At 33.4% G+C, this 22479-nt stretch overlaps 2 protein-coding genes across 2 annotated transcripts; one reads left to right on the top strand and one right to left on the bottom strand.

Annotated features, from left to right (window-relative positions):
- Positions 1 to 723: 723 nt before the first annotated feature.
- BDBG_07813 (uncharacterized protein) lies at positions 724 to 3212 on the top strand. Its single transcript, XM_002621928.2, has one exon. It carries the CDS (start codon positions 805 to 807, stop codon positions 1777 to 1779), a length of 975 nt encoding a protein of 324 aa, XP_002621974.1. The 5' UTR covers positions 724 to 804; the 3' UTR covers positions 1780 to 3212.
- A 17171-nt stretch (positions 3213 to 20383) lies between these two features.
- On the bottom strand, positions 20384 to 21205 carry BDBG_07812 (uncharacterized protein; the record flags this gene model as incomplete). Its single annotated transcript, XM_002621927.1, has 1 exon — positions 20384 to 21205. One exon carries the CDS (start codon positions 21203 to 21205, stop codon positions 20384 to 20386), a length of 822 nt encoding a protein of 273 aa, XP_002621973.1.
- Between the last annotated feature and the right edge of the window lie 1274 nt (positions 21206 to 22479).

The following is a 22479-nucleotide window of genomic DNA, read 5'->3' as shown; positions in this document are numbered from 1 at the left end:
ATTAACTCTACTTTTCTTTATTCTAAAACTTCTCTATTATCTCATCATCAAATTTCATACTCTGATGAAAACTGATCTCAGTCTCATCTTGTAAGTCAGAAGTCTTCTTATAATGAGTAATCATTCTATTAATAAGTTATCTAGTGAAGTGTGTGATTTTAAGTCTTGAGCTGAACTCTGAAGTAACAGATATATCACTTATATTGAGATGACTCTGCTTCTTCTAGATATGTAAAAAAAATAAAAAAGTGATATTCTTCACAATAAAGAATGTACTTTCTTAAAAATATAAAGTATATGAATCTGCTGATTAGCAGATTCAGAGAAAATAAAATATCTCTAATAAAGAGTGAGAGTCTTTTCAAAAAAGATGAACTATCTGTGTTAAAAATATTGATACAATATTCTAAAAAGAAAAACATGCTATTCAGGCTATAATCTGTAGAATAGTTGAAGGTTGTATTGATAGATCTATCTACAAGAACATAACATAGTGCTGGGTCACGTGATCTAGTGGGATCGCTAACCGCAACGGCCGTAACGGCCAACAAAACCACCATTATATTAAGATTTACAGTTCAGCGACGGTGTCGCCGGCTGGCACGGCGGAACAACCATAATCCGGTCGTATAATAAGTCTACGTTTTTCCGGTATGGACATCTACCCTAATCACGTGCCACCCAACTTATATATAGTTTCACCTTAGATAGATTACACATATACAACAACGTTATCCTCTAACAAAGAACCTCCTCCCGTTATCCATTGCCGTCCACATATTTCTGTCGAACAACAAACGCCTCATGGATCCTCCATCCACCGACCTTCCAAAACCCCCAGTCCCTTATGTCGAGGGCTGGGTTTTCACCGCCGAGTCACACATTCCTCCACCGCCTACACCAGTAACCAAAGACTGTTGCTGCAATTTTCAAACTGGCAGGGCAGAGAGAAGACAATTTCATCCACTTGAGCGGTGCTTGCGGCATCCTCCTTTGCCAGGAAGCATGGGATCATGCATCGTCGACTTGAAGATTCTTGATTTATTGAGAGTCGGGGATGGCTGCAATGCGCAAGTTTTCACTGTTGAGGTTCTTGCAGTTAGACCTCATCCTCCATGCTTTCAGTCAGATAGAGCATTGGTTGCCAAAATATATGACCCTCTTTATTTCGATGATGAAGAAGGATTTCTTAATCCTTTTCTTTGTGTGGACAAACACTATACCCACGAAACCCATGCATATGATGTTCTGTCTGAGTCACAGGGGAAACAAGTACCCAGGTTCTACGGATCGTATTCATTGAATATTGCTGTTGAGGGGTCTAAAATCCGGACTGTTCGACTTATTCTGCTGGAGTATATACCAGGGATATCAATGCAACAAGCCAATCCACAAAAGTTTTCTTGCCATTCTCGCCAAGAGATCATGAAATCGGTTATCAACTTCGAAAGTCGAGTGTATGAGCAAAATATTTTACTCACGGATCTAAGCCCTAGAAATGTCATCATGGTAGAGAAGCCCGGTTGTGATTCAAAACAAAATCTCCTGTTCCTTGACTTTGCTGGTGCTCTTTTCGGTCGGAGAAGAAATGATCCAGTCGCTATTGAATCAAACCTGTTCCTTGGTCAGTACATTTCACCTCTTCTACGGTGGAATAAAACTATGGCTATGCAATTCAATGACTGGATTGATTGGGATTGGGAAGCCTGGATTGAAGCCGAGTACGCTTATACTACTACAACAATCACACCGGAAATGTGGGACACATACGGTCGATGACTTGTCGTTATCGTTGCTCACGTCTCGCGCGGTAGAGGCCCATCGTGGGAGGCCTTATTTACCAATCTAATGCTTGCTTTTTTCTTCATACTTGATCTCGGTAATCGCATCTGATGACGAGAATGCCGGTCATAACGCTGAACGCGTATGTGGATCTCCAGAGATTGCTAAGGAGAGGTGCAAATAGTTGACAGGGGCATGCTGGCGAGACGATGCCGCTAGAATAGTTTGAAATCAAAAGGAGAATACGGATCAGCAATAAGGTGCCAAGAATATATTTGATAAAATATCACACTTGGTAGTTTATAAACATTTAGATCTGACTGTCAAAGTTCAGGTTCAAGCCGTTTTGTGGTCTGATAGAAGTGTAAAATCGGATAGCTCCCTACAACTGGGGCAGAATTCATCCAGCACCCGGAATTTCTAATTTTCCAGATGCAAAGGCAAGGATTGAGTAAACCAATCATTTGCTTTGATTTAACAAAGTACAACCAGGAACAAACTGTACAAATGAAAATCTAACATGGGCATCAGATAGTAAATACAGGCCGGCAGCACATAGAAGGAGCCGCCTCCGATTCCATTGCATTCTGAATAATATTGTTATCCTTCAGGAACAATGCAGCCAGACACGATGTTTTGGCTTCTTTCCCTGTTCTGAAGCGCCGTTTCAGCTAGTTGCAATATATCTCGGAACAGTGATTGTGAGTCTTCAGACTTGCGTCTTTTTGAAGGATAAACTGTATTATGATAAGTGCCAAGCTGGTCTCATCCAGTGCTGAGACTAGCTGGCAGTTCAAAATTGGAATTTTTACGCTCTATCCATTGATTAGCCATGTCTAAATGAGAAAATGATGGTTGTCATACGCTGATAGAAGACTGGTGCTGTTGACCTATTTGCTGTAGATTTGACAGCTGATCCGCTGTTAAGCTGCCACACTCACATACTGGGTAAAATGTTGACTCACTCATCGTAGATGAGTATTCATTCTGTGTAGTCAACACACTTGAGATTGATCTATGTTGAGACAAGGAGGTGAAAGAGAGATTAATCTCTTAATACTGAGAGATTTTATCTGAGTACTCTGTCAGTGAAGAAAATATTGAGAAATGAGAATGAATACATGTCATGAAGAATCTTAAACTCTCTACACATCAGCCTCTCTTCTTCAAGTGTATTCATGATATTCAAAATCTCACATAATCAATTCATCTCTTCTTCTTTCTCTGCATCCTTCTTCAACATCTTTATCAGACTGTCAAGTACTTTCACACTTGATTGCATTCATGCTACAGTAGAATAGCTCATTGATAGAGTGATAACAGCATTGTAATAACTTTCACATAACTCATGAACTGTTTGAAATCTCACAGCATTCAATTTCTTTGAATATTTTGTTCTTTTACTGTAGTATTCTGAGTGTTTTGACAGCTCAAACAGTAGCATGAAGTTTGTCTTTACAGCCTGTGATGTATTCAGCTCATTATCTTGTAAGATCTTCTTCTTTGTGGCCCGGTGGCGTAGTGGTTAACTACGCTATCATGGAGCCTCAATTAGCGGCCTTCTTCTCAGGGAATGAATGTCAAGAGAGGGCAGGTTCGAACCCTGTGAGAGTCATCTTAATCACAGCTTTCACTGTTAAGTTATAAAATAGTACTGAGAGCCTCTGAGTGCACTATAGTGAATCATTGTCAAGCTTAAGATATTCATTTCAGAGATTTCTGAGCACTAATTCTCACTGATCTTAGAATTAACAGTTTCTCAGATACTTTAAGTTAGATCAGTACTAGAGTAATTGAGATCTAGAGTGTTTATAGAATAGTGAATTATTATCAAGCTTAACTGATCAGATCTCATTTCTCTCACTCTAGACACTTACTTCTGAGAAAGAAGATTTAAAAACTATCTGATTAGAACACTCTGAGTCTAGTAAGAATCTAGATAAGATGAGGCCTAGACACTCTTAATAGATAATTAGTATAAGCAAGACTGTGACAGTCAATTGATAGGCTGAAATACTGAGATTAACAGCTGAAAGATTAGAGACTTAACTAGAATTAAGTAGCTCTGATATTATTCTTAGTGAGAATCTCACTTATGAGTAAGCTAGTTACAGAAGCTAGCTGAGTGATAACTCTTTAGAAGAAATGATAATCTCTGAAGCAGGCTTGAGAGAACAGAGATGATAATCAGTTATATAGAGTGTTAAAATATATATATAACTTAAGATATAAACTGCAGAGATCTTGTTCTGTAGCTCTCTTTACTGTACTTGTTTTCTTCTGTTCTTTTCTCTATCTATTTAATATGTCTATCTTTAAGACTATATTCTCTTTTCTTTTATCATAATATTTTCAAATGATTTCAAACTATCAGAAGATGTTAAAATACTGTAATTTATAAACAGTTTTTTATATTCTGAGCTGAAATTTTCTGATTTTGCATATTTAAAATTGATAAATGTATAATAGTTGACTCTATAGATATAGAAAAAACTCTGAGAACTAAAGATTCTCAGGTAGATGTTATAGTTTCTGACTGCATACATCTATAATTGAAGAATAATAATAATAATAATAATCTTCTTCTTTATTGCATTCCCTTGCATGTGAAGCTTGCAAATTATGGCCTGTAAGTGTTCTTGACATGCATTTACTGTAGTTTGTGCATCTTGTCAAATCTTTGTTACAGCATTGATCAACTTTTGAGTCAGCTGAGTGATTTATTCAGCTTGATTCTTTGCAAGGTCTGAGGCATTTGCAAATGTGACGTATATAACATCAAACCTATCAGCCTGATCTTGAAGAATAATGTTATTGTGTTGTAATCTAACTACGCGAGTTACACTAAATAGATTGAGATAGCACATGACTAGAGTAGATGTAGTAATCATCAACACTCTCTCTTGCTACACCGTGGTCTATAAGCCGTCACTCAGGGCCTCTCTCATTCTCAAATCTTTCAAAAATGCAATAATAATTAATTACATCAATCAGACTCTGATTTCCTCATTAGAAAAGGCATCTGTACAGCAATAACTGTAAAAATCAAGAAATACATGTAAAATTCATTGATTCACTGTATCATTATTATCATTCAATCATTTCTTCTTCTCAATTTCCTGAATACTAATTCTTTTGACAAAATCTTCAAATGCAGGCTTCATCAGTGACTTGGTGAGACTGTCAGCTATGTTCACTGTAGAATCAACATGTTTCATCATGATTTCCCCTTTTTCAATTAAATTACAGAGAATATGATATCTAATCTTAATATGATGTGATCTTTGTATTAAGAATTCTCTCTTTGCTAGATCAATTGCTCCCTTATTATCAACTCATAGATATAAGTATATTTTCACTTTTTCATCATTTATCAACTCAGTATCATATAATATATTATTCAATCAGATTATCTTACAAGCTGTCTCACTAGCTGTAATATATTCAGCTTCTGTGATTGATTTTTTGATAGATATCTATCTCTGCAACTATTATGAGATTGATGACTTATTAATCAATATAATATAGTCAGTAGTCAATTTGTATTGAGAATCTGTCTCTGCTCAGTCTGAATCACAGTATATCACAGAACTCAGACTTATATCACTGATTTTCTTTCTGTATAATATGTCATGATTTTTTATCTTCTTGACATAATATAGAACATACTTCAATGCTGCTCAACATGCCTTGTACAGATATAAGTTAAAATGTAAGAGATAGTTGACTGTGAACACTAGATCTGACTGACTGCTTGAGATCAAATATTGCAATAATTTCAATTCTTGATAATATCTCATAGCTATAAAGTTATCATTCAATCTCTTCTTCTCATCAGGTGAGAATTTCAGTCATATATCAGCTGTTATTAAAATGCTAGCTGAATTTATCTTATTCATACTGAAATCTTCAAGAATCTTCTCAATATAATAGCTCTGTGTAACTGCTAGATGATCATTTCTCTAATATTTAATCTTTATCTCAAGATATGACTTAGTTTCTTTGATATTCTTTGTCTTAAATCTCTTTATAATCTTCTTCAATACTCAGTCTAATTACTGTTCTTGAGATTCTATCATCTGACAATTATCAACATGCAATATCAGATAAATCTTATAAATAGAGTAATATAAAAATCTGCTGTTATAAGATGATATCTTGAATCTCAATATAGTCAGATGCTTTATTACAAGAAAATACTATACTCTTACAGCTTACTTCATTTTATATAGACTCTGACAGAGTAATCTTATCAAGCTCTCTCTATCATGCTTAACATCTGTGAGTAGTTGTATATAGATCATCTCATTCTGTAATAGTATGTCATTCAAAAACATAGATACATAGTCAATCAATTTGATCTTTCATTCTTTAACAGTTAGTATAGTGAATAGACTGTGTGATGTAGACTCTGATATCACTGCAGTATACAATCTCATATAATAAATACTCTGTTATTACAAGAACTCTCTAATTACTTAATAAGCTCTAAAGCAGATGATTTCTCTTTAATTATTGAATTTTCAATTATATACTCATTTATCTGTAAGAATATTCATTTCCAGAGCCTTTTCAATGATAATATATATCTTCTTCTATTCAAATATCTTAATCTTCTTTTTCATTGTCTCATGTTAATAGTCTCAGTCTGAGCTTCTCTTGACTTCTATCAGTGTAGTTAATCAATCTGTCAGAATACTTAGAATAGAATTATTCTTATTAATAAGATCTTCAGACTCTTCATTTATAATAAGCTGTGTCTTATTATCTAGAAGATAGATTAAATTAATTACACTCTCTAAGTTCTTATTAATAATCATCTTCAAAACATCTGGCTTTTTCTTTATAAGTCTTCTTAAAAGACAGTGTTATCATTTCTCTCTGACATTCAGAATGTTCAATTCATTAGACAATTCATTGAATTCTCTCACTGTATTTACAGATGTGTTTGCATTTATATCAAGAGCTTCATCAAATATAACATCTCATATAATCTCAAGACAACATGCAACAGAATCTCACACATGATATTGATGTAATTCTTGATATTCAATCAGCTGTTATTTCTTATCATCAGTTCTATCTATGAGCTTATTTGATACTTTTAAATCCTTCTTATAGATCTTGCACTCTCATCTCTGTATTCAATGAATAGAAGATTGCACCTCAGTTCAAGCTTCAAAAGATGTAAGTGATGTTCTATTATTGTATTTAAATATCTTTATTAATATTGAGAATATATTAATCATTATAATCACAGCTTGTATTATCTCATCTCAGAGCTCTTTCACTAGCTTACTATTAAATAGCAAGCTTCTTGTCTTCTCTGCAACTATTCAATTTGTACATTCTACTGAGTCATTTGATTATAATGTATCAGATGTAGTTGTTTCATACACTATTTCTTTACTCTGATAGTAGGTCTTAAGTTCTTGACTTTTGAACTCTTCTTTATCATCTCAGTATAGAGTTTCAATTCAGTGTTGAGTAATGATCTCAATTTCATCAATAAAGATTATCAAACACACAGTGATCTCACTCTTTGACATTATAAGAATAATTTATCTGTAGTGTGTAGCATCATCTGTAATACTCATTCAATAATTAGCTCCTCTCTGAGTAGAGAGATTGACTTCATTATATAGTATGCAGCTGTCATCTACAAGGTTCATAAAGAATCTCATCAGAGGTTTGATAGTTCTCATCATTAATACAAATATTGAATATGTTATTTTTATCTGTACACAGGTCTTGCAGAATGACAAAGCTCTGTCATCTCTTATTCTCATTTCTAGTCATAAATCTGCTGTCATTTTTGCAATATTCACACGATTCAGATGTTCTAGCTTTTAATGTTATTACATCATTGTAAGTTCTATAACCTTTATATTATTTCTTTCAGATAGTGTCAATATTGTATCATCTTTCACTCATAATGTGTTCACAGATTCAAAATCATCATTAAGTATAGTAAACTGAATTAAGTCTCTGTATATAACTGGTCTTTTCATCTCATAGATATCATTCTCATTTAATCTTACTGTAAATGAGAATATGCAGTTGAGAGACATAATTAACATAGTATAATTATTCTCATATATCAACTGCTTATAGATATAACTCTGATATATAAGCTTATTCATACTCATGAGATTCACTTCTAACTTCAGAATATAGCAGATATCATTTAACAGTATATTTATTTCTTTTACTGAAATCTTTGTATCTTCTATAGCTGCAGCAGAGATCATCATTCTGTCTGTTATTTTCAACATTACTTTCACCTTCTGAGGTTTTGCCATGATAAGATCTCTGTAAGATGTGACATGAGCATCTGATTCAGAGTCTAGAATTCAGATATCTTTTCCTGTCTGATTACTTATATAGACCTTTTCTTTGATACAAAATACTTACTTCATGATATTATGAATAGAAGCAGCATCTATATTCTTTACATTCTTGTCTTTATTCTTATTTCTATTGATGTTGAAATTCAAATTTGAAGAACATTTCTCAGAGTATTTCTTTCAACAGTCAGTCTGAATATAATCAATCTTTTAACAATAATAGCAGATTCTCTCATCATTATCTCTACATTCAGATTTGAATTCAGTGTTCTTATTCTTATTATTATTATTCTCTTTATTCTTGTCTTTCTTATTCTTATCTTGCATGTTGTTGATAGAATTTCTAGACACATCAGTATTTACTTCATTTGCATCAGAGAGCTGTAAAAGAATATCACAGCACAGACTTATAAAATTATTCTTTAAAAGTTAAGTATTATCTTTATCAATTTAATTCATTCAATTTCTTATAAATAAGACTCAATCTCTGTTGACTTCTGTAAGTAGTCTGTTGAAAAACATAACATTCAGAATCTTATATTCTAGATGAATATAATCAGTTCTTATAATAATCAGATATTCAATAAAAGCTCTGTCAGATTCTTTGCTTTTGAAGATTATTTTAATAAGCTCTTTAAATAAATAAGTTCTGTATACAGCAGATCTCTCAGAAAAGTTATTCTCTATAATAGTTTATAAAGTATAAGCTGATAATTTGAACTTCTTAAGTATAGTGAAATAAGTCTTAGTCTGTGAAGCAATTGCAGACTATATATAATTATATAATCAAAGATTGTATTCTTTTCAGAAATATTGTATATTTATAGTAATATTCTTATCAAGATTATTATCTTTAAGAATATTATCAGTTTCAGACTGCTCTGCAGTCAAAAGAATTTTCTCTCTTTATATTAAGTAGTTAATAAATTCAGTGAGAACTATTAATCTTTTAATAAGTCTTACTTAGCTTCTGAATTCTTTAAGAACTTTTATTATAACAGATATCTTCTCTTTTCATTGAAGATATTCTATCAGATCTGCTCTTATCTTATCACTTATAAAAGTCTCATCTCTACTAATCTTCATACACTCAATCTTATACTGAAGTCTTACAATTTCAAGTCTCATACAAGTCTTCTCACTTACTGAGCTATTATTATTTCAGTTACTTAAGCTCTCTGTATTATTTAACATCTCACTGATATCTTTAACTGAGTCTTTGTATTTATTGAACTCATCAGACTGTTTCTCTGTAATAATTTTATTCAGCTCAAATATCTCAGAAGTTATCTTCTGATTTATTATTAATGTTAACAGTAATCTGTAATCTTGTGTTTATGTAAGAAATCTCACTCCTCGCGAATCCTTTACCTCTATTCCTATCTCTCACGTAATCAATAGGGCTAGCAGCCCTTGGCTACACATAACTATATAGACTGAAGTTCATGAATACTATTCATAACTCAGCTTAAATGCTATTATATATTTAATCTCTATATTTTATCTTTCTACTGTGAATACTTCTAGTAGTTAATAGTACATATCATATCAAGCTGCAAATATCTGAATAATTATCTGTAAGCATTTATTCTTATATTTCAAGCTCAGTCAGTCAGCAATCACTTATTATGACTGAAAGAACTAGAAACTTATATATCTCAATCCCTGCAAACTCTACTGCAGACACTCAGAAGCAGCTATCTGAATCATGAATAACTCTTATAAAAGAAGTCTCAGAGAACTTATCAATCACTTATAAGATATTATTCTCTGCATCTCAGACAGAGAAACTCTCTGAATTCACAAATAAATCAATCTCAGTGAAGAACATTCTTGAGCATCTCTCACAGAATCAAGCTATTTTTCTACAAGAAATGCTTACTGTCTGCAAACACTCTCAAACTGAGTCTTTAAACATGATCTTCAGAGACATCTATGAACTGAAAAGAAACTTTCTTAAGTTATAATCACTTAAGATTACTTATTAAATAACAATCTATAAAAGCTTTTATGAGTTTGTATTTAAAATTGACTTACAAGCCTGACTGTGTGATATGAAAGATGAAGAAGCTGTTACCTATGTAATAACAGATCTCTATTACACTGAAGTCAAGAACTAACTGAATTATCTAGAGAATGATTATAAGAGATCTCACTAATCTGTTCTTAAGACCTATCTAGAGAATAAGTTAAGAGACTTTATAAGCTGAATAGAGAACATCTGAATTATAATCACTAATATTAGAAAAAGAGATGAGAAATCTGATGAAGACTACTCACAGTGCTTTATAAAATTATAATATGAATTAAGATCTGTGAAAACAGAGCTCTGAAATAAGACCTGAATGATGATGTTTATAAAGAGACTGAATAAAGATATACAGAACAAGCTTATTAAGTAAGACTCTAAGCTCTTAATTCTGAAGAAACTGATGACTCTTATTCATCACTTATAGATTACTGTGAGAGTCACAGATCTGCAGAGAGTGAATCACTGACCAGCTCTGCAAAAGCTAGAATAACAGAGAATAGATTTATCAGAAAAAGATGATAAGATATAGAGAGATTCATATCTGACTGCTGAGCAGAGAGAAAGAGCTTCATAAGCTCTTATAAATAGAGTGTATAATAGAGAGATTAAGAAAAAGAGACTCTGCTTTATCTATTCTAAATCAGAATATCTCTGTATAAACTGTCTGAATAAATTAAAATAGAAATTTGAGAAGTTATAAACAGAGTTAGTAACAGTCTTCTTAAGAGTCTTGAAGCTGATATCTGAATCTGTTACTTCTCTGATAAAAAATACTTACTTATGAGAAGAGACTATACTGTGATACTGCTGTCTTATAAGTATGAAAAGTATTGATAAACTCAGAATCTCAGGTCACTGTAATGTCTCTAAAGCTCATAGAGTGAATAAACTGAAAGATGAAAACTGAAAACCTGCTCTTATAATAAGCAGAATATGAGAACTCAGATCTGAGAGCTGAGAGACTTATAAGAATTATCTTTGAATTGTAAGATCTCTCTGAAATCTAAAGAAAATTTGTAGAAACTGTGATCATTGCAGATATCACAGATAACATGTACTTAAGACTTATATAACTTTAAAGACACAATCTGTACATAGCTGTTCACAAGTCAGGTTTATACTTCTGATCAGTATTGATAGACTCACTTACAGAGATAGAATCAGTTGATACTACAGAGTTGATTAGAGAAGACAAGCTCATCTATATAATGACTTTATAAGTGTCTGAGAATCTCACAGTCATAAAAACTGAGTTTCAGATACTAGAGAAATATCAAGATCTCACAGAGATGTTCAGCTTAATAAAAGCAGCTGAGCTTTCTTCTCACTGTGAGAAGAATCTGATAATAGATTTGATAGAAGAGTAGAAACTCTTCTGAGAACTAATCTATAAGCTCTCTTATTATGAGACAGAGGTCTTGCAGATCTATATAAAGAAGAATCTGAAGAATGACTTTATCTGATCTTCACAGGTCTCTGTAGAAGCCTCTGTGATATTCATGAAGAAGAAGAATGAAGATCTCAGATTATATATAAACTACTGTAATCTGAACTTCAAGATAATAAAGAGCTACTATTCTCTGTCTCTGATTAAGAATGTAATCAACTGTCTTATAAGAGCTGTTATATTCACACAACTGAATATGATCAATATATATACATAGCTGTGAATATAATCTGAAAATGAATAAAAAACTGTCTTTAGAACTGCACTGAGATTGTTTGAATATTTAGTAATGTCTTTTGATCTGATTAATATCTCTGCAGCATTTCAGTCTTTTATTAATAAAATACTTTATATATATCTGAATGTCTTTATAATAATATATCTGAATAATGTGATAGTGTACTCTATGAAGAAGAAAGAATATACTGAGCATGTGCAAAGTATGTTGAAGATCTTAGATGAGACAGAACTGTATATTAAGCTTATAAAGTACAACTTCAGTATCTGCTGAAATAATTTCCTAGAATATGTAATTACTGTAGATAGTATTCAGATAAAATCTTTATAAGTTAAGACTATTCTATTATAACTGAAGTTAACTAGTATTTATAAGATTCAGATCTTTCTGAGCTTTGTGAATTTCTATAGATAGTTTATCTTTATATTTATAAGAATCTTCTTAGCCCTTACAGATATGCTGAAGAGTGAAAATAAGAAAAAGTCATTTCATGAACAGAGAATGAAAAGATTGTTAAGAAGAGAGAACTGTGAGAACTTTCTTACTTCAGAAGCTTATAAAGTCTTTATAAGATTGAAACAGATATTTACAGATACAGTGATACTGTTCTACTTTGATCTTGTACTCTTAATTAGATTAAAGACAGATGTCTTCTTCTTTATAATTTCAGAAATAGTCTTATAACTACAGTTAAATGAGAACTGAGTCTCAGTGATCTTTTTCTCATGAAAGATATAATTTATAGAGATTAACTATGATATTTATAATCAGAAGCTTCTTATAATAGTGAAATTCTTCTATTATTAATATCACTACTTTGAGAGTCTTATAACAGTAATTACTGTTAAAACTGATTATAACAGTTTATAACAGTTTACTTCAATTAAGAAACTCTTATAATAACAGATTCACTGAGCTCAGAGACTGAGTGAGTTCTGATTCAAGATAAAATATATTAAGAAAACTAAGAACTCAGTGAATAAACTCTCTCACAGATCAGACTATATTAAGAAGATCAGAATAATAGATATAGAGAGACTAGAGAAGATAGAAAAGCTTCACAGAATACTCAGACTGAGTATTATAAAGAGATTGACTGAAGAGTCTCTCAATTCTCTGTAAGAGAAGAAGAGAAAGAGAGAGAAGAAGTCTGTATAACTACTCTCTATAACACTGAGAGTTAACACTCTGAGAATCTTTGTAAGAATTCTTGAAGAGAGTATTTATAATCTGAAGAGTTTGTAGACTTTGAGAAGCACTGTGAAAGATCTGATATAAGAGAAAACAGAGTATAAGTCTTTATAAGATCTTCTATTCAGATTGTCTGAACTACAACTGAAGAATGAATATACTTAGTATATTCAGAAACTGCTTATAATAGAGACTAACTCTGCAGAAATAAAGAATTGAAGAGACTTAAATAATCTCTTATAAAGAGAGAGCTGAATTTATGTATCTATAAATGAGTTTCTATATATAAAACTTATTAAAAGATATCATAACTCTTCTCTAGCAGATCATTTTATAGACACTAGAACTCATGAGTTACTCATAAGAAAATACTTCTGACTGAAGATATAAGAACTTGTGAAGAAGATAGTGAATTCTTATACTATTTATCAGAATTTATAGATAGTGTAGTTCAGATTATATAAAGAACTTACTTCTCTACTCATTTCACAGAAATCTTGAGAACAGCTAGAAATAAATACTCTTATAAGTCTCTCTAAAAGTAAGAATATAAATAATATCTACTTTGACAGTGTGCTGATAATAGTGAATTACTTTATTAAAATAACACACTTTATATTCATCTATAAGAACTTAATATTAAAGAATTTAACTTATATCTTTATCTGTGATATAATCTGATTGCATGAGTTATCTATGAATATTATCTCAGATAGAGAATTAATCTTTATAAAAGAGTTCTAATCTGATCTGATAACTATACTGAAGATCTTATAAGATCTAAGTATAGCTTTTCATTAATAGATAGATAATTAGATAAAATATTTAATAAGTATATTAAAATAGTATCTACAGTACTTTGTCAATTACAATCAGAATGACTGAGTGTATTGATTATCACTTACAGAGTTTATATATAATAACTTAAAATATGTTAGTATAGATAAAACTCTCTTTGAAATACTCACTGAGACTTATCTGTAAATAATATTGATAAACTTATAAGAGTACACTATAGAGTGTAATAATATCTGTAAATAGACTGAGAGAATTCAGAAGATCTGAGAGAAAGTCTGTGAATTCTTAAGAAAGACTCAAGAGTATCAGAAGAGATACTATGACTTTAAGTATATTATAAAAAGTTTCAAGAAAGATAATAGAGTCTGACTAAGTCTAGAAAATATTATTATATAGAGATCTAGTAAGAAGCTGAATCTCTTATAAATAGAGTCTTATAAGATTATAAAGAAAATTAGTTTATAATTCTATAGATTAAAATTGTTATCTGAGTTACAGATATATAATGTTTTTTATATCTCTTTACTCTATAAATATAAGAAATTCTTAGAAGAGAACTCTGTGACTCATCACTCTGTTTATAAAGTATTAAAAAGTGAAAGAGAATATCAGATTAAAGAGATTATTAACTCAGAGAAGTAAGATTATAAGCTCTGATTTAAGATTCAGTGATAAGAATATTCTAATAAGATGAATAAGTTCACTTAAGAATTATTCAGATAGATAAGATATCTACAGAAACTAAGACATGATTTTTATACTATAAATTCTAATAAGTCAGAATAATATAGTCTTCACTAAGAATCTGATTATAATAAAGATATTAACACTGTTATTTATAAATTCTAGTCTATAAAATAATAAGTTTCTACTGAGATGAATAGTCTGTGATATATATAAAGAAAGAAGAAATCATGTTCTTATTAAAGTTAAAAAATAAGAAAATAAATAGAACTGTGAACACAATTTAAAGACTAATAAAGAAAAAATAAAGAAAATTCATATTCACACTCTCAATATCTGTGATACTTAATTCTCTTATAACTATTAATTTTCTTCTTTAAAGAAGTAGAGAGTATTATATCTACAGTACAGATAATTATTATATTTAATATAAAGATTGTTAGAAATGCACAGACTTCAGAGAGACTGAATATCAGAGTATATACAGTTATAGCAGAGTCTTGAGAGCTGACTGTCTATACATATAATTAGATATCTCTTATAAAGCTATGTTTACTCTCTCAGTTATACTGAAGTATTCAGCTCAGAAATAATTAAGATATAAAGAGAGAGCTCATCTATTCAGATTAACTTCTATTACAAATTTATAATATTTGTATTATCTTAATTATCTGAATTTTACAGATATCTGAGAACTTATCTCTTATTAATAATAAGATTATAAAAATGTACTGTGATGTGAGAATTATTGATGAAAAACCTAGATATATTTACATATATCTGATCAGAGATTGTACAGATAGAGAGAAGATAATTATAGACTTATAGAGCTGTAGAAGACACTGATAACACTGAGAGCTTTATAAGAACTGTTAACTAGAGTCTGTAAGAAATTACTTATAAGAAGACTTATAGTAAAGAGAGAAACTATACTACTTAGAGTCAGAGACTGATCTGAGAGAGATATGAGATTAACTGCTAATCTGAAAATTAAGTACAGTGATGAGACTGAGAAAGATAAAGATACAGTTATAAGTAGTAGTATTTCTACTTTATCAGCTGATAAAAAGTAATCAGAGAAATTATAAAGATACTTATAAAAAGCTTAGTAATAATCAGACATCATTTATAAAGATATTAAAATTAAAAAAAATTTTTATTCTTAAGAAGTTCTTGAATTAATATACAGATATTATTAGAAATACTCTCTCTCTATTATCTAAGTGAAAATACTTCACAGATAAATAATAATACTCACAGTTTATAAGAATAAGAGCTGTTATAGAAAAAGAAAAAAGAAGATAAGATTTTATAAATAGATCTGAGATATTTATACTACTTTAGAGAGATTTACTTACACTATGAGTAATTTTATAAAATAGTTAGATTACTCTAGTAAATAAAAGTGATTATAAATCATAGATCTGAATCTTTCTATATAACTATAAAGAGTGATTACAGACTATGAATATCTTGATTCTACATTTCTACAGAGTTAATAAAAGAATAGAAAATTTCTTATAATTCTACAGTATTAAAGAATAATGATTTATAAGAATAAGTAAAAGATTAACTTATAAATACTTCTCTCTAATAAGAATAATCTTATAGAGAGTGATTTATCTGTGAGATGAATCTGTATAATAGTTATATAAGAATCTTATAAAAATAATTAAGAGTTAACTGAAACTCTTCTATATAAAAGATATAAGATAAATCTGTATAATAGTTAGAGAAGAATTTATAAATTATAAAGAATTTTATAAAATAAGAAACTGAGTAACAGACTCTTTTCTCTTTATAATAATAAGAGATTTTTCCTCACTGAGATTTTTTATAAATATAAAGAATTTTTAGTGAGTATTACTACAGTGCTGAGCTGATTTTATAAAGTCACTTAGTAAAAGATTTTACAGATAAAGTCTTAGAGAGAGAAGAGTATATAAGAAATCTTACTTCTCATGAATTCTTTATCTCTATTTCTATCTCTTATATAACTAATAGAGCTAGTGACTCTTGACTACATATAACTATATAGACTGAAGTTCATGAATACTATTTATAACTCAGCTTAAATACTATTATATATTTAATCTCTATATTTTATCTTTCTACTGTGAATACTTCTAGTAGTTAATAGTATATATCATGCCAAGCTGCAAACACCTGAATAATTGTCTGTGAGTACTTATTCTTACAGTTTACTGCTCTGATATTTTCTCATTTCTTTATCTTAAAGATACATATTCTTTTATTAAGTCAGATGTCCCCTCAAATCTTAGATTAATCATGAGTTCAATTAATCAATAAAAAACATCTAGACACATGTAATAATACATGGAGATGTAGTTGGCATGTTATTGCGGTTATTCGTTGCTTGTGAAGGGCTTCATAACCTCTTGAAGGATAATGTTGTTATGTTGTAATCTAACTACGCGAGTTACACTAAATAGGTTGGGGTGGCACGTGACTAGGGTAGGTGTAGTAATCACCAACACCTGATCTGCCATGGCTCGGATGACGTGCTCGCAACGGATTTTTATTCCGATGTTCTGTAAAATCTAGAGTATAAGGCAAGTAAAAGAGATTTAATTCGGACATAAAAATCATTGTTGGGGGAGGGGATATCTTCCCCTTTAAAGTTGGAGGAAGCGGCATTGGCCGCCCATTTCTGGAAGCTCATCATTACCTCCCCCGGTACATACATGAGTAAAAATTATAGTGGCTAAGACGGTAAGGCGCCGGTGCCAAAAATGCGAACGAATGCAGGTGTGGGATCAAAACATCCAAGCATGGATGACCAGCCAGCATTCAAACAAGGCAATGAGCTTAGATCCATGTTAATTGATACTCGCCACGGGGGCTGTCTTTGTCGGGATAATAACTTTTCGCACAGGTCTCATGAATAGACGTGTTGACGTGTATAGGCATGGGCCCACCAATTTGTCCCCCGGCAGTAAGGCCCCCGGTGCCAAAACAAATATGACACAACCAAACCCGGACTCGGACTGTATAATCCCCAAAGCAAAGAATTCGTGACACAGCAACTGCAGCTGGATAGTAGTCAATCATTGGTCTAGTTGAATTTAGCAATCAGGCTAATTATGAGAGAGCTGTTTTTTGCAGCCCAAATCACTACATGTAACAGGGCGCATGTGCAAGGCAAAAGGCCATGCAGCTACAAGAGCAACTTCCTCCCGTGAGTAACAAGCGTGGGTGGCCGAGGTAAGGGGGCTAGTGATGATTGTCAAAACAATCGAGAGACAAAAGTTTGGCTTGAGACTTGATGCACGGGACAGGGTATGGAAGCCCATCCCCCGATGCCAGCAGTGCATCATTTCCTGGGTCAACAATAAGGCACCGGTATCAAAACTGCGCATGCTTGCTTCAAGGACCATCTTCCATCAAAATCTGCAGCAAGGCGGTTATCCATACAAGGCAAGCCCATCCCTTGATTCTAGCCGATATAGTTTCCTGGATCAGCAATAAGGTGCTAAGAATATATTTGATAAATGTCACACTTGGTAGTTTATGAACATATTTAGATCTGACTGTCAAAATTCATGTTCAAGCTGTTTTGTGGTCTGATAGAAGGGATAGCTTCCTACAACTGGGCTCACTCAGCACCCGGAATTTCTAATTTTCCGGATGCAACTCTTCATTTGGCGCAAAGCAAGGATGTTCTATTTTTGGCCAATCATTTTTTTTTTTTTTGATTTAACAAAACCCAGCACTCAAGCAGAGCAGCCTTTCCTAAGTCAAAAACGTTCTAAACTAAAAAAAAGATGAAGCATTGACGTCAGTATGACATATGAGAGAGAGCTCAATGAAAAATGACAATAATTTAATCTTCTCCAGCCGCAAAACTCCAAATCTTCTTCCAATATCCCCAGACTGTGTCCGAACTACTGTCTGTCCTGCGACCGGCAGACCGATGGTGATGACTTTTATTCTCAAAATTGTTGACTGATTGAATTGAAAAGCAGTTTCTCTCTTCCTCAGTTCCAGTCTAGGCTAGCCGCCACATCTGGAACATTCCACTACAGCAAGCCTCTATTATCCGCCCAAGCACAATCCGAGCTCAGAGACTATAGGAGTTCTTTCAACCAGATTCAAAACACAGAAAAATGTCTAAGTGCATAATTTCTTCTCATGACTGTTCAGAGGCATCCTGATATCTCATTGCTCATACTATAAATCTTGAGTGAAAATATGTGAACAGGGTTCATATTGTGGTGCAAACTGCTAGACTCAACTTTTGAAGCTTCAAAAGATTCTTCATATGTTGAACAACTTCTTCCTTTTCACACTGTCCTTCTTCAACACATACTTCAAGTTGAACAATACCAATTGGCAGCACAGGTGGGGAAATTCTCTGTTAGGGATGCCCCACACTAAACCATTACTGTGCTAGGCTGGGTCGCGAGTACCATTGTGGTGGCCAACCAACGATGGTCCACTCCACCAAATGTCTGTGCACACTGGAGGTGACACTAGCAGGGCTTGTCCACCAGAAATCGCATCGATACCAGCTGGTAGCAAGAGCATTGGGCTTTTGACTGGGACCGACTACGCCTTTCCGTAAGCACATTACCCATAAATATCATCCCATCTTCAAAGCCTGCGTCACGATGAATTCCAACTCTGTGATAACTGTCAGAGACCAAGTCACAAAGAGATCGATGCTACTTACCCATATTGCTGGCAAAATGGAAGATGGAGCATGGCATGGCATGCTTGCACCCAATTCCCATGGTACGCGAATCATAGCTCGGAACGGATTATCTTACTTCCTGGGATATCTTGCAACAAGCAGCCAGCCACCTTATGAGACGCTAGACCGAGATTTGAGACACAGGTTAACGGACCACGTTTCCCGTTGATGTATGACTAGCGATGTTTACAAAATTTGACTAACTTCCATCAATTATTGGACTACAACAGAGAATCAAACGAAGGGCGGTCCTGCGCCAGACATCTTCATACACAATCACCGCAGACATGGAAGCCGGGGAGATCCGTAGAAACGGGCCTCACGCGGTGGGACCAAAGAATAAATACAGGCCATCAAATATTTCGGAACCTCCGATTTGCCTTGGACATTCTGACCAGACAAAACACCAGATGGCCTCCCAGATTGGCCGTTCACATCAAACTTTCCATTATACAAGCATAAAACTGAGACACAATAGAAAATAAAGGCTCTTGAGACTTGACTGTTCTCACATACTGTATCCCTATGAGAAGAGCTTTCATTTTATAGCTACGGGCGAGGGTCCAGAAAAAGGGTGGCCTTTGCGCCAAAAGGAGCGTTCCATAACGACACCTTCTGTCAAAAGGTTATTTCGAGCGATCGGTCGTTTTTACTCGCTATCGAGCCCTTTGACTGAAGTACTGCGTTTAGCGTTATTTCTGCTAAGGGACTCCACAAATCTTCTCCTGCATTCTCTCTCATCTGTGGAAAGAAACCTATAGCGCACAAGGGCTCCGGGGTGTAGAGCATTTACTTAAGTAGTGGCCCCCGGAATCCCTATACTGATCGCGGATGCAGGGTGATTGTGAGGTTGTCTCTGGTCGCGTCGGGGTATTAAGCCGGTCTGCGGCATTCCACTATTAATAGACCCAGTGAAGATATGCGTCCGTAGTCCCATGATAACAGCAGATTTAAGTTATTTACCCAGGAGAGCTACCCAATAAAACTAATCACTTGAAAAAAAAAAACGAAAGAATGACCTGCAGGAACAGCTGACATCGCCAACATGAAGATAACAAATCTGACACAACAAACACACAAAATCATGGACAGACATTGGCCGCAGACCTGCTTCTTCAAGTACATTTATACCTGTTGGAATACAGAGAAACTAGCTCCGCATACTCACAGCTTCGTACCTTTTCAGTGCCCGAGCCACAAATGCGAAAAGAAGGCGCCGGAACGTCATATCCTTGGTCGAGCCAGATTCATCGAAGTAAGTGCCTCTCACCGCCCCGCCTATAGTAGATTGTTCATGAAGGTAATTGAAAATAAACATAGCATTCCAGTCAAACACCGCAACACTGGCGCACTGTTGCGAGTATTTACCGGCTTGCTTTGAGAGCCAAACTGCATTCTTCTCAAGCAGCGTAAAATGCGGCTCTCTACTGGCGGCCTTGCTCCTTTGTATCTCTAAGTTCTGCTCGGTGGCTTCAGCCGGCGCAAAGTCAACTCGACGTATAATGTGCGTATTTTTGACCTCAAGAACAGCAAGAATCTCCAGCAACGTTCCCTGGTCGGAATAAAGGGACCACTGCACATCGAAACGACTTTTAGGTCCACCATATGACTCAGTTCCGCAGATAATTTTGGTCCCGGCTTGGAGTATCTCCTGGAGAGCTATATTCACAGGATGGATGAGTTGAAGTATAGAAATCCGCAAAACGTCGGCCTCTGTGTCCAAACGATGCGTTTTTTCCAGTATGGGCAGGCTAGCTTGGAGTGGGCTGAAGGGTGTCACAGGGGGGAAATATCTTTCTGCGATCGTCTGGAAAACCGAAGCATCTTCTTTGATGAAGACAGGTATTGCATCGATGTCAACGGTGGATGGAACAGTGGATTTGAATTCTCGATAGGAGCCCTTAAAACCAAATTCGATCTCAGGTGCTCTTGGTAATTTGCAGTCGAAAGACTGCGAGATTGTTGGGGCCATGGTTGTTATGAAATTGAGCAATGAGTAGGCACAGTTGGAACATAGACAGCTTTGCGTTTCTTGATTTATCTTATAGGTGTACTCCAGCTTTATTTGCGGAGCGAAGCGAAGCAATATGTTAGGTGCTTTAAAAACCTGATTAGAATAGAAGGTGCGATCTTGCACGCCCCCACATGACCGCCCGTAGAGGAAGCCGCAACGGCCTGTATAGGAAGCCGCAATGGCCTGTATAGGTAGTCACCACTCATTAATCAGGCAATTACAGCTTCAATTGCTGCAATTGCTGCTGCTGCAATGCAATAAAACACTCTTTCATGTAGAAGTGTGACATAATCTATCTCTCTCTGCAAAGATTCAGTTCTTCTTTGTTTATAACTCACACTCACTATGAGTATGTAGTTCTGTAAACCTCCTGCTTTCTTTCATATGAATGTAGCTACAAGCTCATACAGTTCTTAGAGTCAAAAAATTGACTGAAAATATTCACAAATCTTCTAATTTCTTCTGTGTGAATGCAGCTGCAGGCTTATACAGTTCTTGAAGTTCAAGAATTGACTGTAAATGTTCTTCTTTTTCTCATATTCTGTATGGATGTGACTGTGAATAGACTGGCCGCTGGGATCATGAATTTCACATTTAATCTCATTTGATCTGATCTCATACATTTCTTGATGTGAATCACACTGAGACTAGTCATTGAAAAAACATATAAAGTGACTATATATCAGATCTTAAAATGATTATAACTTAGAAAAAATAAGAAAGTAGTCTTATTTTATCTTATTTAATCTCATTCTTGATATAAAGTTACTATTTTTAGGCATTTTAAGGTTTTTTTAAACTATTTTTAATTTTTTAAAAAGTAACACTTTTTAATAACACTTAAATAAGATTTAAAGTCATTTAAAGTAATAAAAATAATTTAAATTAAGAAGTGAAAATCATAATCTTACTTGAAAAATATAATAAGAGTAGATAGTAAGTCTCACTGCAACAGTATAAGACTACTATTATCACACTTTCAGCCGCGTCAAGACTCTGTTATAGTTTCATGCGGCTTATTACTTTCAGATAGATGATTTCATTTATTCTGCAGACTGTTTAAACTGGTTTTCAATCACTCTATAATATTATTTGAATATAATATAGAAAGATCTGATTATTATTATTATTATTATTATTATTCTTCAATTGTAGATGTATACAGTCAGAGACTATAACATCTATCTGAGAATCTTTAGTTCTCAGAGTTTTTCCTATATCTATAGAGTTAA

Source organism: Blastomyces gilchristii (assembly GCF_000003855.2).
Source record: "Blastomyces gilchristii SLH14081 genomic scaffold supercont1.20, whole genome shotgun sequence".
NCBI classification, from domain to species: Eukaryota; Fungi; Ascomycota; class Eurotiomycetes; order Onygenales; family Ajellomycetaceae; genus Blastomyces; species Blastomyces gilchristii.
Note: the sequence above shows the minus strand (reverse complement) of the source record. Positions and strands in the feature narration are given on the sequence as shown.